Source organism: Urocampus carinirostris, chromosome 7 (assembly GCF_059441175.1).
Source record: "Urocampus carinirostris isolate Australia breed hairy pipefish chromosome 7, RoL_Ucar_1.0, whole genome shotgun sequence".
In the NCBI taxonomy this organism is placed as follows: domain Eukaryota; kingdom Metazoa; phylum Chordata; class Actinopteri; order Syngnathiformes; family Syngnathidae; genus Urocampus; species Urocampus carinirostris.
The window spans coordinates 12,529,496-12,548,544 of NC_142355.1; the positions used below are offsets into that span (position 1 = coordinate 12,529,496).

The following is a 19,049-nucleotide window of genomic DNA, read 5'->3' on the forward strand; positions in this document are numbered from 1 at the left end:
CAGTATACTGCAGCATACTAGACACACATGCAAACAATAATCCGATTGTAAACCAAATACTGGCGGTATTCCGATTTTGCAAAGCTACGTGAACACACAATATAATACGATTTCGTTCCCGATTGCAATGATTGGGTTCGGTTCTTTTTTATAAACCCAGAATGACCAGCAAAACTAAAACGGCTTCAGGTATACTCGCATATAAGCTTACATCGCATATAAGCAACTCACAAAACCGGATTTGAAATCGTCTTCTATAAAATGAATTAAATACCCAAAGCGAGTACCTCATCTCTCATCTCATCTCATTAGCTGCACCGCTTATCTTCAGTAGGGTCGCGGGGGTGCTGGAGCCCATCCCAGCAATCATCGGGCAGTGGGCAGGGGACACCCTGAACTGGTTGCCAGCCAATCGCAGGGCACACAGGGACAGACAACTCGCTCGCTCATTCACACCTAGGGACAATTTGGACCGGCCAATCCACCTGAAATGCATGACTTTGGAATGTGGGAGGAAACCGGAGTGCCCGGAGGAAACCCACGCAAGCACGGGGAGAACATACAAACTCCGCACAGGTAGGCTGGTAGCTGGATTTGAACCCACACAGGAGGTTCCCAAGACCTTAGAACTGTGCCGCACACGCGCTAACCACTGCGCCGCCGTGCTGCCCAAAGTGAGTACCTAAACATTGATAATAATATGAAGTGAACAAAGATTAAAATACTGGTAAAAACTAAGAATATAGACTTAAACCATTTTACTCTACTCTCCAGCAGTGCTTCAATGGCAGACACTCGTACACCATTGTCATGTCTTGCACGGTTGCCATGGCGCCCAGCTGGCCCCGCCCATTGACACTGGCTGACTCGCATTGACTGATTACTTCTGTGGGTACTTAAACGTTCTCTTTTGAAATGTGCTTTGCCAGATCGTTGGTTAAACCTTGTTATACCTGTTAAACTTTGGTGAGACTTCGGTGAGATTCCTGTTTTATTCTGAGAAGTGCCTAGTTTGTCATTTTGCCTGCGTTTGACCCTGCTTTGTTTTTGGTCTGGTCCGTTTGTGTTTTGAACAACTTTTCTTTTGTTTGGATTTCTAATCCACTCCGTGACCATCGATCCCCGGATTGAGTGTGCGCACCCTCCTCGTCCTTCCCCAATAAATTGTGTGAGTAAGTCTACGCAAATGAGTTGTTATTTCCTCGTGACAACCATTTTCATATTGGTCAATCATTTCCTTCTTTGACTGGATCAATATTATCACTGTTTTCCACTTGTCCTCCCCTTTATCACTACCTTTCTTAGGATCCACATTATGGGCAGAAAAAGGAAACAAAACCAACAAAATCACAATAAAATGAGATGTGGTCCCTCTCAAATGAGCTGGCTGACTGAGCAGGCAGAGGAGATTGACAGGACATGATGACCATCTACTCCTATGGAGTGTAACCATTTTTTTCTTCTTATTAGCATTATGCAAAGCCAAAGGCCCGCGACGAACTAAAAAACGCGCTCGAGGCCCATTATCGTATCCGCGACCCAACAGTTGGAAACCACTGCACTAAAGGGCTTTTAGACAAGATGTTGTACTGAATAAAAGACTGCAAACCTTCAACTGCCATCGAACCCATGCATCATGGGCTACATGTCATTTAAGAAAAAAAATTACCCAATCTTCTTTATGATTTATGACCTCAATATCACTGTTCCATCAAGTTTACTGTCTCAGTGGATAGCACAGGATCGTTTTCAATACTCCCAGGGACTGTTGGTAAATTACAGTGTGACTTTAATTAAAATAAGCAATAAACACGGGACTGTTGTAAGCTCTTGAAACCTATCTTGGGCTTATTATAAAAATGACCTAGGTATAATATTATATTCACTTAAATATTCAGTTTTGGAAAAATTGTGTTTATTGAAATGGTTGTTGTTTGTTTTTCCACTATTTTTGTCCTTTTGATCTTTTTTCAATGTTATCTATCCGCTCAAGCTTTCAGGTTCAGTTTTTTGATCTGTCATCAAAATCTGACAGTATGTACAGCATTTAGTGTTATATTTAGTCATGTAGAGTTTTAAAGTAAGGACATTTTTGACCAGAACTACTACAGCAACATTAACGAAATACAACTACAGTAAAGAAGAAAAGAAATACTACCGAAATACTCCAATACTAAATAAATACTAAAATATACTACGATAGTACAACTGTAATACAAAAATACTACTACAACATTTCTATTACAGAAATACCACCGAAATACAACTACAGCAATACTAGAAAAATACAGGAAAAAGTACTTCAGAAATACTAAAAAATAAAACTACAGTAATACTAGCAAAATACGACTAGAAAAAATTATAGGAAAAACTACAAAATAAAACCACAGTAATACTACAAAAGTACTACAGAAATACTGCAAACTGCAGTAATACTGCAAAATACAAAAATACTACTGCAAAAATGCTACTATATAAATACTCAAACGGTAATATCATGAACCAGGACAGGAAACAGGTATGAGAACCCAATCGCGTAACGTTACTCACAGTTTTATTGGGGAGAAGAGGAATGCGCGCACACTCGATCCGAGGATCGATGGTTGTGGAAGTAGATCGAAATCAGAACTAAGGAGTGGTCAAAATCAAACAGATCGGGCCGAAAATAAAACAGGATCCAACACAGGCAAATTCACAGGACTTGGCATATCACAGAGTCTAGCAGGCAACACTAGGCAACCTGCGAGACCGCGTTTAAGTACCGTAAATTCCGGACTATAAGCCGCTACTTTTTTCCCAAACGTTCAACCCTGCGGCTTATCCAGTGATGCGGCCAATTTATGTTATTATTCTAACGCCCGCCAGCGGCGCTTGAGTACAAAAGGTAAGATTTAGACCGGTGGAATATATGCGCAGAGGAAGACTGCAACTTCTTGGCTTGTGCATACAGTGGAACCTCGGTTCTCGACCATAATCCGTTCCAGAACCCTGTTCGAAAACCGATTTGTTCGATCACCGAAATCATTTTTCCCATTAAAAATAATGTAAATTGTTTTAATCTGTTCCAACACCCTGAATGTTTACCTTGAATGTTTAACGTAAACATAAAGCTAACCCAGGCTAATCGTACGTTCGCGTTATCGTAATTTTCCGTACTAAAGATTATGCTAAAGGCCCGGTCACACAGCCTTTCACGGGCGTATCGAGGCTGAATCACGGCCATAAATTTCTGCCCGTGTTGGACGCTTTGAGATCGCGATACAGACGAGATACAGCCGTGCTTTACACGCGGTAAGAAATTCACACGCGGTTGGCCGTGCGAAAAAGTTTTGCGCTGCTCAAAACTTTAGACCACAGGTAACCGCGGGCGGCACACGTGGTACACACGAGGTAAAGACGCGGTACGAAAGTGCTAGGACTTGCTACGGCCGCGGCCAAGACGTGGTTACACGCGGGTAGGACGCGAAATTTTAGCGGGTAATCGCGGGTGGAGCACGGTCATAGCACGTTTGTTCTGCGCCTGTATCGCGGTGTTATCACGTGCATTAGCGTGTGTACCGCGTGTAAGCACGGTCAAACGCGATGCATCAAACCTTAAGTACCGGAATCATTTTCCGTTTATTTTGCCGGCTGTGATTTTTGGACTGTGTACTTTTATGACAGACATTCAGTTTCAATCGCGGGACTTAAAGTCGGGTTTGGGTTAATTATGTGTTTGTGTTACATTTTTTTTAATGTGGGCGCATGTGGCTTATATACAGGTGCGGCTTGTGTAAGTACAAAATCGGTTTTCCTCTTAAAATGTGGTGGGTGCGGCTTATAATCAGGTGCGCTTTATTGTCCGGGAATTATAACTATAACCTTATCCTCCTTGTTTTATAACCTTATTTTCTCTGTTCCTTTATCTTCTTGGGTTTTTTACCTCACTGTGAATGTGTGAAACTGGAGTGTCATGCCCAATTTCGTTGTCATGCCCAATTTCGTTGTCACAATATGTTAACCCATTTTGTAACAATGACAATAAAGGTATATTCTATTCTATTCTATCATAGTCTGGCAGCAATCTGTCAATGCGTTTCAGCTGGTATCAGTGGGCGAGGCTAATTCGGGCGCCGTGGCAACCGTCACAGAACCTGGCGCCACATGGCGGGGACCAATTGGGAGAAATGGCAACCATGACAGGTAATACTATAAAAGTGCTAAGGAATAAATACTACTAAGCTAAATCTAAAATTGAATATCAATAGATAGATAGATAGATAGATAGATAGATAAAAAAAGAAATATAACATGCATGCATATTTATTGTTAAATGCAAATGAAAAAAAATTGCATACGTCTCCAGACACCGACCTCTGGCCAAATCTTTTAACCTAATAGTCACACCTATGCTACTCCATGACTGGGTTACCTTCCAGACCATAATCCTGACACTTGTTTCAGTTTTTCCTGTAGTCTGCAGATGCTATGAAGAACAGAGCAGCCTGTGTGGAGGTGAACAGATCAGCTGTGTATCTCGGAGGCAGCTGGGCCTGGCTCTCAGCCCGTCTCCATCTCGTCCGATAATGAATTTAAATCACTCGCAACTGAAACACAACACCGCATCTGTGAAGTGAATTGCAGGTGCACTTTTCATTAATACTACCCTGCTTGAATGTTGTGTCTTCTTGCCAGGAATACAGAAAAATGATTCTAAGCGAGTGCATCAAGAAAGAAATTGTGGTATTGAATTCAAGATATTTTGAAAAGGAAAACTATGTTATGATTTGCGGCAGACCCAAACGCAGGGATCCCTGGCAATGTTCCAAAAAAGACGGTATTTAATAACAAAATGATCCAAAAAAGTAACGAACAAATGGTCAACAGACAATCAATAAAAATGTCGGAACCAGAAAACAAAAACCAAACCTCACAAACCAGGATGAAACTGGAAACATTGAGACGGTCCATAGAATTGTGATGACAATCATCAAGGACACTTGGTAAAGCACTGCAAAAGTCGCTTACGTAAACTGCTGTCCTCTGACCAACACTACACAGCAACACAAAAGCAGTACAAAATAATTCAGGGATAAATTCTTGAGCAGGGGTCTCCAACAATGTTCCCTCTAAGCTGCACTCGTGCGCAATTGCACACTGCTCGCACATTCTCAGCGCACAAGAAAATCTAGCCAGCGCACAAAAATGAGGGCTCGAAAATGCTAATTAAGAAGCGAATTAAGTCAAAGTTAGAGTGCATGAAGGTAAAAATACACCGGTTCCCCTGACGCTGTTTTCTAAATGCGGTATTTTGAAGTCAATGTCGAACGAAGTTGAAAAGTAAAGTCAGTAGAGTTTTTCGAGAACCGGCTTCTTCGGCTCGGCTCACTAAAGAGAACCGGCTCTTTCGGGTCCCAAACGTCTCTTCAGGTTGTTTTTGCTTCTTTAATCACTAAACGACCAAATATTATCTAAAATTATGCACAAAATGACTTAAAGCAAGGGGGGGAAATAGAACAAAAAAGAAATAAATACCAAAATGAAAAAAGAAACAAAAGGAAGAGAAAAACAAAGGAAAAATTCAGAAAAAAAGCCAGAGAAAAAGAAAAGAAAGAAACAAAGGAAAAAAGTAAATAGAGAACAAAAAGAAAAAAAGTAACAGCTAGGAAAAGATAAACACAATGAGATTTTTTTAAAGGAATAAAAAAAAATAGAAAAAAAAAACAGGGAAAAAGAAGCAAAAGTTTGTGTTGCATTCAAATAATTTCCAATTATACCAAGTCAATCTTGTTGCCAACATTGTACTTCCACTAAAAAAATGTGATGAAATACAGTTGTGTATCTTGCAACCGACTAAATAAGTCCCCCAAAATGTATTATGCATCAAAAGATACCAGGAAAAAAAAATGAAAATCTTGTGAAAGAATTGTTGTAAAAACAAATGACGTTTGTAGGCCGTACAACCTTTGCAATACTCCATTAGTCTTAGTGAGGTTCCTAGAATCCACTGGCACCCAAGCGCCCAGTATTGGGCTGGACGAGAATGGAAATAAATCTTCATCACTAATATTCTATAAAGATTTCCATCCATCCATTATCTGTATCGCTTATCCTCAGTAGGGTCACGGGGGTGCTGGAGCCCATCTTAGCCGACTTTGGGCAATGGGCAGGGGACAACTTACTCACTCATCACACCAAGGGACAATTTGGACCGGCTATTTAACCTGACATTCATGTTTTCAGAATGTGGGAGTGCCCGGGGCAAACCCACGAGAGCACGAGGAGAACGTGCAAACTCCGCACAGGAAGGTTGGTAGCTGGATTTGATCCCATGACCTCATAACTGTGCCACGGACGCACTAACCACTCCTCCGCCATGCCTCTGTTTAAAGATTTCAATTGTAATAATTTAAACTATAATTCATTGGGCAGCACAGTGGAGCAGTGGTTAGCGCATGTGCGGCACAGTTCACAGGTCATGGGTTCAAATCTTCCTACCAACCTTCCTGTGCGAAGTTTGCATGTTCTCCACGTGCTTGCGTGGGTTTCCTCACACATTCCAAAAACATGCATGTCAGGTTAATTGGCCGGTCCAAATTTTCCCTAGGTGTGAATAAGCGAGTGAGTTGTCTGTCCCTGTGTGCCCTGTGACTGGCTGGCAACCAGTTAAGGGTGTCCCCTGCCCACTGCCCAAAAATGGCTGGGATGGGCTCCAGCACGCCCGCGACCCTACTGAGGATAAGCGGTGCAGATAATGGATGGATGGATAATTCATTAGTTTTAAAACCGTTTTCATCACATTTACGCAGCTTCTAAAAATAGCCCAGTACACATTAAATGACATCAAATGGTTTGCATTTCTACAGCTCTTTTTAAGTCATCGAAGACCTCCCAAAGTGCTTTACAATGTGCTTCACACTTACCCATACACGCTCACCAATAGTGCCATCCGCCATGCAAGGCAACTACCTGCTAATCAGGGGCATTAGGGATTCAGTGTCTTGCCCAAAGACACTTTGCCATAGAACACGGAGAAGCTGGGCAATCGAACCTGCGACCACTTGGTCACATGAAGAGCGCTTTATCTCCTGAGCTACTGCCGCCTTGCTCATAAAAAACGGTGTGATTGAGTTTGACTAAAATTGCTTATTTTTCACAGATTTGGAAGACTGTGTACCTTTGAACCATGTTTTCTTTCATTTGCTCAGAATCAATGCTGGATAGCAAAACAAGTAGCCAAGCCGGGCTGGATATTCAAACGCTAAATGCCAAATAATGTAACCCAGCACAACCACGCTTAACTGAAAAAAACTGGATTTTCCGTAAGTAAAACCGAATGCTGCTAGGCAACGTCTCCCAGGATCTAAATAAAACCCATGGTGTGGTGCTATGCTACACACCTTTACATACTATGTCAAAGTCAATTTTATTTGTCAAATTCTTAAGTGTATATATTTCCGTAGTGCAGTGGTTAGGACATTTGCCTAAATCACTTAAGGTCCCAGGTGGAAGTATATGTTGGCATGGAGAGGGATGGGCGCTACCAGGTTGTACTTGCCCAAGACACACCACAGGAAATGGTGCCTCTGACCATAGTGGTTAAGGGAGCAAACTAACCAACCAACTTGACATTTGCATCTTGAGGTTAATCTTTTCCAAACAGTATGTAGATAATTACAGACATAAATAAACGGGAAGAATACCGGACTGCAGATATCAGAGGAAAACCGGACAGAACCCACGTCTTGTGGGGCAGAAGTTTGTTGACGTGCTGAGACTGAAGCAAGAGCGCGCTGGGCTTTATATACACAGAAAGTCAATCTCTAAACGGGCCGCAGCTGCGCCACACGGTCGGGGCCAATTGGGCACCATGGTAACCGTGACACACACGGCCAGGGCCAATTGGGCACCATGGTAACCGTGGCACACACGGCCAGGGCCAATTGGGCACCACGGCAACCGTGACACACACGGGCATGGCCAAGTGGGCACCATGGCAACTGTGACACAAACGGGCGCGGCCAAGTGGATGCCATGGCAACCATGACAGAAGGCCATTCCAAAACCTTAATTCTAGCCATATTTAGCCATTCCATTACCACTTTTGATGTGTGTTTGGGGTCATTGTCCTGTTGGAACACCTAACTGCGCCCAAGACCCAATATACGGGCTGAAGACAAGAGGTTGTTTTGAAGAATTTGAAGGTAATCCTCCTCCTTCATTATCCAATTTACTCTCTGTAAAGCACAACTTACATTGGCAGCAAAACAGCCCCACAGCATGATACTACCACCACCGTGCTTGACGGTAGGCATGGTGTACTTGGCGTTAAAGGCCTCACCTTTTCTCCTCCAAACATATGGCTGGGAATGGTGGCTAAATAGCTCAATTTTTGTTTCGTCTGACCAAAGAACTTTCCTTCAGAAGGTCTTATCTTTATCCATGTAATCAGCTGCAAACTTCAATTGAGCCTTAAGGTGACATTTTTGGAGCAAGGGCTTCCTTCTCAGCCTCCCAGTCTATGGAGATGCATTTCACGCTTGACTGTGGACATTGAAACCTATGTTCCAGCAGCTTTTAATTCTCGGCAGATCTGCTTTTTGGTGATTCTCGTTTAAATTATATATTATATATTATTATAAATGGCTCCAAGTGACTTTTCTGTCCGTGATTCACCTTTTCAGATCCATTCGTGTTGCTGTTTGTATATTTTTGACCCAGCAGATTTGATCACTTTTTCTGTTAACCCATAATAAACTCATAAAAGATCCAAACCTCAAATTTTCATTGTGACAAAGAACTATCTGTTCCAAACACTCTATCAGAGAAAAATCAAAATGGGAGAAATAACTGGAAACTCAAGAGAGCCGTGACAATATGTTCCTTACAAGTGTACCTAAGCTTTTGACCTCAACTGTATATAACATTTAATAGCAAAGTTAGGATATTCAGGTAAATTCAGGGCTCGTCTTGGGATCAAGGGATCCCAGTTCGAATCCCGGCTCGTCTGTGTTACATGTCGAAGTGTCCTTGGGTAAGACACTGAACCCCTATTACCCCAAATAAGCAGGTTAGCGCCTTAAATGGCTGCAAGGCCGCTATTGGGAAATGTGGAGCACATTGTAAAGCGCTTTGGGAAGTCATTGACTTGAAAAACGCTGTATAAATGCAGATCATTTCATTTCATTATTTTTCCAGGCCAACAAAACAAAAGCTTAAATTTTGGTGAAGGAATAAACATACTGAGGGAAAAAAAACCCTAAACTATCATTTTATAATCAATTTTTACATCCCCATATCATAATTAAATCGCGAGCCTTTGAAAAGACCCCCAGCCCTCCAGCTGGCCCCCTGATCCAAAATGAGTAAGACAGAAATCTCTTCTTATGATAACTTTCTTCATGACACACATCTCGCTTTAAACTAGTTTGGAAGTATCATAACAAAGAATTAGAATTCAATTCAATACAAAAGTTTTCCCCAGGGGCAAAGTGGACTCTGTTTTTGTAATATTTGACTGTCAGTCTCCTGTAAAAAAATAATAGTCACTGAGTGCTACCTACCGCCGTGACAATAGTACGGTGATTGAGTAAAAAAGATTGCTGCACGCGTGACAGCAACCCAGCAATTCTATTCTCAATCTTTGTTGCTTTTGTCATTTTATTTTATAAAAAAAAAAAAAACAGAAACAATCACGTTAATTAGAAGACAAAGTCCTCTGCAGGGGTCCCAGCGGGTTAGGAGGTATTTTGCACCCTGCTGTACACGCCCACGGAGCAGTGTATGCAGCATTGTTAATTCATGGCAAATTAATCTCAAAGCCCTTTTTCAAACCCAGTGCATGTAAAAAAATATCAGTGTTTCCCCCTGATTGTATTAATCAGCGATTGTGATTGATATTTAGCATTGGTATTTGAAAATGTGGAATACTCTGGGTATACCAACTGGCAGTCACATTCCCCCTTGTTCTTCATGACCAGGCCAATGCTCCAGTGCCTGAACCCAAATTAGGTGCATCTGCAGCCCACCATAACACCACTACAACCACACAACAGAAAAACTGCTGAAATTGAACTTACCACTATGTAGTTGTTGGCAGATTGATCCAAATATCGATGTTATTAGTACTAAGCAAGTACTTGTACTGGATCAATAGCATTGTCAATTTCCTCAAAGCGCCGCTTCTTCATATAGATAGGGCAGTCATTCTCTCACACCCAATGCCCTTGGCTACTCTCTATGTGTATGCCAAAGTGTGTGACAGACAGACTTTAAACACCTCTCCCTACCTGGCCTGCTGCCGCATTCTGTTTGTCAGGCAGAAGAGACGGCCGAAAAAATGCTACCAGAATCTATAAATGAGAGGCAAAAAGGAAGCGGTGTGTTCATGTTTGACTACAGAAGGACAATGCCAGGTGTATTTGTGTGTTAAAGTGGTCTGTTACTGTGGCGACACCGCAAATTTACAAAAAAATATTGGAAAAACCTTACCCTCTGCAGAAAACAGCGAGCTACAACCAAAAATATAAACCTGTTTGTGTTCCTAAACAAAAACTGTTGTTTTCACTGTTTATGCCATTTCCATGCAAAACATATATCGGTATCGGATCGTTATCGATTGATAGTACCATGTTTATAATTGAATCGGATCAATACCAACATTTCCAGTTTCGCCCACTATGATCATAGTTTTACACTCATGTGCCAATATGTATAAAAACACTGAAAAAATGTCCTTGAGTTTTGAGTGAAGAAACATCTTTGAATCATGATCTAAGCTTAAAAATGTCTTAAATAACGGCGATAAATACCATTCACAAAACATTAAGGTTTGCCTTTGTGCTGTTGGGTACATGGCGAACTGTCTGCATCTATTTATAGACTGACTGAGACGGGCATGGCTGAAAAGCCCTTTATTTGATTTATCAGTACCTTAATGGCACGTTTATCGTTTGCGATTGTTCTTTATTAGTCCTATCAGTAAAGGTCAGATGCGTACATTATGTCTCATTATTTGGGCTTTGCAGTCTACAACTTGCAGGTGGCAGGGAGCCAATGAAAAATCAAATCTTTGACATAACTAGCTTCAAGGATATTAAGAATCACATAGATTGTGTAATAACATAATATGTCATCGCCAATATTTGTTCATATACTTTCTTCAATATTCAGCTGTGTTTTATCATATAACATCCCATTACTTCTTTGAGTGGAATACACAATGAGAGACAGAAAACAATAATTTCAGTTCATGAGCAGATATCCAAACTAAGGGTTAGTGGTCCAATTTAAATATCAGTATAAAGGACACTAAGCAAGTACCAGCATTTGATCCTGGGATTGCTACTTGACTCCTCCACAAATTTCGTCAAAGCCCCACTTTTCTATGTAGACAGCCCAGCCCTTTTCTCTATCGCCCAGCGCCCTTGTGCAAAGAGTTTTTGCCTGAGAGTGTAGCTGACAGGGACCTCTCCCTACCTCGCCTGCTGCTTCATCCTGCCTGTCAGTCAGAAGAGAGGGCTATATCTATCAGCCCTCCCCTATCAGAAGCTAAAAATGACAAACAGGAAATGCAGTCTAGCGTGGCCTTTTTTCAACTACAGAATGGTATGGTGAAGTTGTCTGCTACTGTGGCAACACAATAAATTGACATAAATACATGAAAAAACTCATCCTGCAGAAAGGAACGAGCTGAAACCCAAATGTAAGCATGTTACTGTTCCTAAACAAAATCCTCTAGGTCTGTTGTCACGCATGTTTTATAAGGTTTATTATTGCTTGATTTTGGGGAATAACAATAATTAATAAGGGTATCAATTGGCTGAGGTTGACATCCATCCATCCATCCATTATCTGCACCGCTTATCCTCAGTAGGGTCACGGGGGTGCTGGAGCCCATCCCAGCTATCTTCGGGCAGTGGGAAGGGGACACCCTGAACTGGTTGCCAGTCGCAAGGCACACAGGAACAGACAATTTGCTCGCTCATTCACACCTAAGGACAATCTGGACTGGCCAATTAACCTGACATGCATGTTTTTGGAATGTGGGAGGAAACCAGGGTGCCCGGAGGAAACCCACGCAAGCACGGGAAGAACATGCAAACTCCACACAGGAGGTTCGATCTCATGACCTCAGAACTGTGCCGCACACGCGCTAACCACTGTGTAACGACCCTCAATCATGCGCGACACAAGGTTTCACAGTCACTCGGTTTATTGCCTCCATTCAGTAAACAGAACAATACAAAAGTCAGGGCATCTGTTCAAGACTGCAATATTCTTCAGCGCGATGCAAATTAGCTGAAGCTACGGCAAGCAGACAACATGCGAGCATATTAAAAGTGAAACTTTAATAATAACAATGAACATAACTTTCCCACGTACCTGCATTCAGTAAACAAAACAATACAAAAGTCAGGGCATCTGTTCACGACTGCAATAATCTAAAACAATAAAAATACACAAACGGGACATCACTCAACAGGCCGCACCTCGTGGCGTGTTTGCATCAAAACATGTTGCATCATCGTTTCAAGCGGCATTACTTTACTTTTAATTTAGTGCTTTTTTAATATACATCATTTAGCACAAGTTGTATATCTTTATATACAAAAATAATTAGTAGAAGCAGCTCCTATATCTAGCAAAATATGCATTTTTTATCCAACTGATATCGGGCACATCTTACCTTCAGCGCGATGCAAATTAGCTGAAGCTACGGCAAGCGCTGAAGCCCATAAAGTGCCAAACGAAAAAGACAGTTGCAGACGCCCATGACTTAACAATTGAATGAAGTACCAGAATATTAACAGTAATACAACAAAAACACAGATTTTGTGAGAATTAAAAAAACCATTCAAAACAATCCAATTTCAACTCTGTTACAACTGCGCCGCCGTGTTGCCCTGAGGATGACATATTAAATGTATATAAACATAGACACATTCATTTTCTTCTTGTTTGTTTGTTTTCTGAAATTATTTGTATTTTTTTTAAACCTGGGGGCGAAATCAAAGTGCAGGAACGAAATTCCGTGAAGGAAAAAGAGGGGTGTGTTGATGGAGTCATATTAACTTCCTGTGAGTCTCTGCATCGCCTTGCGTTGAGAGCATCACTCGGAGCTCTCATTCATCTGCAGCCATTGATGCTTCGGAGCAGATACAGAAACAAAAGCAAGACTGCAACGAGGATGCTACAGCGAAAAATGAACTTATAAAACCAGAATTAAAAAAATATTCCTAAAGTCGGCAAACTCAGGTGGGGCTCCACTTGGCAAATGCGTCGCCATCCAGGGGCGTAGGAGCACTTTGGTGCCTGCTAGCGCGACTAGTAGAAGGGACATCGACGTGGGCAAGGTGGCCGAGCGCTCAGGAGGATGCTGGAAGGCAATGCCTGGAGAAAGAGAGTACGAGATTTGTCGAAAGGCGCTTGAACTGCTCTCCGATTTGTGCGCGAGAGGAGAGGTTCAGGACGAAAACTGCTTGGATTTTACCTACTACTTCAGGGACCTGGCTAGACCGCGTTACACCGACTCTGGTAAGGACGCACGCGCGTAATGGTTGCGCAAAATCGCACGACGCCCGCAACTATATAACCGTTCGTGTTTAGGTTCGAGAATACAAATAATTTGGCTGCAAAACTTTCCACATTTGTTAAACAATGGAGGTGATTCGAAATAGGGGAGAAAGTATGTGTTGACTTGTTGCTTGAATCTTTTGGATATTTCCTCTTTGGCTAAATTTAGTGATCAGCAACCAAAAATGTTGAACAAGCCATAAAAAAATACAATTTCTGATGCAGCAAAAAGTATAAAAGCCTTATATAAGCATTTTGAAATTGAAATAAAAAATTGACTTTCTCATTTAATATTTATTCTAAACATTTTTAGAGCCTTGAAAATGAATAAATGCATGAATCAAGGAACAAGGTTAAGAATGTTTGATTTTTCTACAGCAGGGGTTCTGACCTTCTTCAAGCTGAGAACTCATATCATCTCATCTCATTAGCTGCACCGCTTATCCTCAGTAGGGTCACGGGGGTGCTGGAGCCCATCCCAGCAATGATCGGGCAGTGGGCAGGGGACACCCTGAACTGGTTGCCAGCCAATCGCAGGGCATACAGGGACAGAAAGCTCATTCACACCTAGGGACAATTTGGACCGGCCAATCCACCTGAAATGCATGTCTTTGGAATGTGGGAGGAAACCGGAGTGCCCGGAGGAAACCCACGCAAGCACGGGGAGAACATACAAACTCCGCACAGGCGCTAACCACTGCGCCGCCGTGCTGCCCAAGCTGAGAACTACTTTTTGTAATTAATTAGCGCAAAGAGCACCCTTTTGTATATTAGTTTCTAAGATAACAACGTCTCATATTATTACCATGCTGGAGTAAACCCTTATCAACAAAACAACGACCTGGAGAAGGATGAGTGTCACCAGGTTTTACTTGCCCAAGACACACCAAACAAAGTGGTAGCCCTACAACCCAGGGGATTATGAGGTCTATGAACCGTGTACTATAAACCAGGGTAGCTATTGGAATTAGGATTAAATGGACTCAGTCAACCACTAACAAAAGCATTTCACTAGAAAATCACAATGACCGAGCACTAGTAAGCGATTTTTAGAAGCGCTCCTGTGCTTAGGTGGCAACCTGGTGCCTGCGGGCTCTGTTGGGGACTCCTGTCCTAAAGAAACCAGATAAAAAATTATTTACCAAGCTTTCTTTAAAAAAAGCTCCAGGAATTCACTAGCACTGTACTTAAGCCACATGTGACTCTAGAGCCGCAAGTTGCTGGCCTCTAGATACATACCAACACTACCACTTTACCTGTGAGACTACATCTCCCCCCCCTTAATCCTCCTACCAAATACCAAAAAATATACCGCTTTTCCAAAATTAAACAGAAAAAAAGTTATTCGGCTCGAGACTAGTATTTGATTTTGTAGCGAGACTTTGTCTTTGTGTGTGAATACACCTCTCCAACGATCACATTAGATTTCCATTTCGGTAAAAGTTTGCTATTTGGGGTTTGAAACAAGAACATTTTCTTGCTGCTTCGCATATAAAAATGGCAAGCGTGATCAAATGTACTGCTTTTAGGTCAAAGATTGGCAACTTAGCATGTATGCAGTTCTCCCAACTTTGCTGATCGTATCATTAAACAATTGTAGTTCATTTGTTCCGAGACAAAGGTTTTGGATGTGCCACGGTAAAATTGACATTTGTTAAGATGTTTCCTCTTCTAATTGACTAAATAGATAAGAGAGCCCCACCCAAAATATTTCCATCTCCGATTACCACTTTGCAAATATGGCTTTGGCAAAAGAAAAAACATGGTAAATTGTATGTATATTTGCATACATGCTAATATTTTGACATTAAAAAGCAGTAGATGTTATCACATACTCATAGGGTTGGGTAGGGTTACTTTAACTTGATTACTTTCAATTACTTTTGGATTACTCCAATACCAAATATGCTAACAAAAGACAAAAGAAACTAAATATGAATACAATTATGACTCACAACACGTGGTAAGCTTTCTCTCCTGGCTTTGATCTCTTTGATCTCCGGCAAAACGAACATAAAATGCGACAGAAGCAAAATGAAAATAAATCCAAACAGCTTGCCAACATCATTTTTGCCATTCCATGTGTTCCAATTTTCCCCAAGCCTGCACAAAATTTACTAATTTTATTCATATTTAGTTTCTTTTGTCTTGTATTAGCATATTTGCTATTGGAGTAATCCAAAAGTAATTGAAAGTAATCAAGTTAAAGTAACCCTACCCAACCCTGCATACTCTACTTATTTGCACGAAACAGAATCAATCAGTCTCCAGATCATGAAAAACAGACACATTCAAAGACGCAAACAAATCTTAATTGACATTGTATAGTTTATTTACATCACATAAATACCTAAAACACTACTCTATTCCATATCTGTCAAGACTACATCTTTACGTGTTAGATTACCGCTTTTCGACCCTTAAAAACGGCAAGCGCTTTTAAAAAACAATCTACCGTGTTTCCAAAATGTAAACAACAACAAAACATCTTGAATCAACACTAGTATTTTAGGCTACGGCCGCTTTTATCTTAAAGTCTTTGTGCGTGAATAAATCGCTCCGACGATTACATTGGATTTCTGGTTTTAAACAAGCACATATCGTTTGTTTGTTTTATATTCTTGAGGCATATTGTGTTTTGCGCGTTAAAATAGAATCCACGATAAAATCTACCGCTTTTTAATCTCAAAACGTGTTTTGGTGATGCTCTTGTAAAAAGGATGATAACTTGGTCCACTCGGATTTGAACTCAATACCGTACTTCTGTTCCAAGTTTTTCTTTTCTGGTGTCATCTTTCAGAGTTTTTTTTTCATTTCTTTTGCTTTTGTGTTGACATTACATGAGCTTGTTTGAAACCAGAAGTGGCAAACAAAACTGAAATCAAATGAGAACCTCATGCATCAAGATAAAATAGCCTTAGACTGAAACACTAGTCTTGAAGTAAAAAAAGGAAAAACTGTTTTTCAATCAGATGGTATTTTTAAAAGGAGATCAACTGTAGTTTAACACACTGGTTGTCAACTGGTTTAACTTAAGGACCCACCAAATTGACAAGCTCCGACCCAAATCAATAAAAAGTCCCGACCCACCAGTTGAGAAACACTGGTCTATCGCATTAAATGTTAGAGTTGTTGAGTATGTGTTAGGGTGATTCTAATGGACTGACCAGAAAAGCGAGATGGGAGAGCCCCGCCCGAAATTATTCTTTATCTCCGATGAGCACTTTGCAGATATGGCCCTGGCAAAAATAAATGCGCTAAATTGTAAGTATATCTTACTAAAAACCATATATATATATATATATATATATATATATATATATATATATATTAGTAGTTGACTTTGTTCATCGCCTGTGTGGCGTGGCCTCTGCCTTTTAAAACTGATAGATACAATCCATCATTAAACATGAATGATGAAAAGGAATTTCAAGCTCCCAGATTGGTTCCCCCGAGGTGCTGTGACCCACTTCCGCTTGTATTAGACTGCTCTAAATGCACACGCGGTCTGATCCACATCCACACAAACGTCATGGAAACCGAGAGTCACCGCCGTCAGACCAGTACAGTATAAAGTTCTGTCATCTGACAGTTAAACCGAAAAGAGAGACGCAGTCAAGCAGATTATCAAGATAAAAAAGTGTGGACAAGATTTTTCTTTTGAACTATCGTACAAGGAAAGTTACTGTGTTGGGAATGTGCAGAATCAGACTTTTACCTTGAGCTATGATAATGCTAAAGAAGCATTGAATGCCATGGGAGGACAGGTCCCGGCATAGGTAGAAATAGATGTATAAATAAATACATTCAAATTGTCTCATCTCATTAGCTGCACCGCTTGTCCTCAGTAGGGTCGCGGGGGTGCTGGAGCCCATCCCAGTAATCATCGGGCAGTGGGCAGGGGACACTCTGAACTGGTTGCCAGCCAATCGCAGGGCACACAGGGACAGACAATTTGGACCGGCCTATCCAACTGAAATGCATGTCTTTGGAATGTGGGACGAAACCACGCAAGCACGGGGAGAAGATACAAACTCCGCACAGGAAGTCCGGTAGCTTGATTTGAACCCACACAGGAGGTTCCCAAGACCTTAGAACTGTGCCACACACGCGCTAACCACTGCTCCGCCGGCCTGCCCACATTCACATTGTAGTTTGTATAAATTGTATTTTGTTGTCGTGTTATTATATCACTTTATTTCGTTGTTGTATTTTGTCTTAGTTTTATTTTTTCGTAGTTTTATTTTGACCTCGTTGTATTTTGTCACAGCAAAATGTTAATTAAATGAAGGGGCGACAAAATACCAATCACGACAAAATCCAACGACAACAAAATACAATGATAAACTACAACTTTGATAGTAAAATACAACAACCATTAAATACAATTATGACAAAATACGAACGACATCAAATTACAACGACGACAAAATACAATTAAGACAAAATACAACTACGACAAAATACTATGACGACAAAATACAACAACAAAATATGAGTGACAATAAAATATGACAACAAAAAATAGAAATACAACTACGACAAAATACAATGAAGACAAAACACAAAAAAATAACAAAAAAATCCATCAACGACCAATTACATTGATTTGGGCGAGTCGGCACGATTGGATTAAGGTAACAGCATGGGCTGCAAAAATCCCACATCGCCACGGAGCATTAAAATACTATGTTTTACGGGCTATAAGGTGCACCTAAAAATCTTACATTAGCCAGACATCTGGAAGTACGCCTTATAATCCGGCGCACTCTATATACCGGAAAATTTGGTGGATGAAATTGGAAATACAGATTTACAATTATATCATATTGCAACGATAACTCTTCTGCCTTTGAGAAACATATAGAGTGGTCTTCAAGTGTCCTCTTGTGGTTAACATGTTTATTTTTTGTTGCTAAAAGGAAACAAAAGAGAAGCGCAGAACTTCGATGGCAGCTCATAGGCCAGCTTTCGAAGGCTTATTGCAAATCTTTTTTTTGTTGTTGCTGCTTAGGACAATAATTGTGGAGTAACCGATGTCATAATGTTAATTTATGTTCTATAAAATGAAATAAAATCATTTGAATTTATTTGTTTATATTTAACGCAACACTTGCTCTTACTTTAATTTTGATTTCATGATTAAAATTGTATCACAAAAGATAATTTTTTTGGAGGGTACGCTTTATAATACGGTATGGGAACCCCCCTCTAGGTGAGGCTCAAGTGATGTAAAATTGAATGGAGATTTTTAAAAATGCACATTAACATGATATTACGATATCTGTCCGTCCATCTATCTATCTATCTATATATCTATCTATCTATCTATCTCACTCTCTCTCTCTCAATCTCTCTCTATCTATCCATCCATCTATTTATCCATCGATCCATCCATCCATCTATCTATTTATCCATCTATTTATCCATCGATCCATCCATCCATCTATCTATTTATCCATCTATTTATCCATCTATCTATTTATCCATCTATT

General features: G+C 40.7%; 1 protein-coding gene across 1 annotated transcript in view; it reads left to right on the forward strand.

Annotated features, from left to right (window-relative positions):
- The first annotated feature begins 13,050 nt into the window (after positions 1 to 13,050).
- syt9b (synaptotagmin IXb) overlaps positions 13,051 to 19,049 on the forward strand; it is a 50,903-nt gene continuing 44,904 nt past the window's right edge. The window contains exon 1 of the mRNA XM_088339764.1: positions 13,051 to 13,515. Within this exon, the coding sequence (XP_088195890.1) occupies positions 13,368 to 13,515 (148 nt within the window). The 5' untranslated portion in view covers positions 13,051 to 13,367. The remainder of the gene's footprint in view (positions 13,516 to 19,049) is intronic.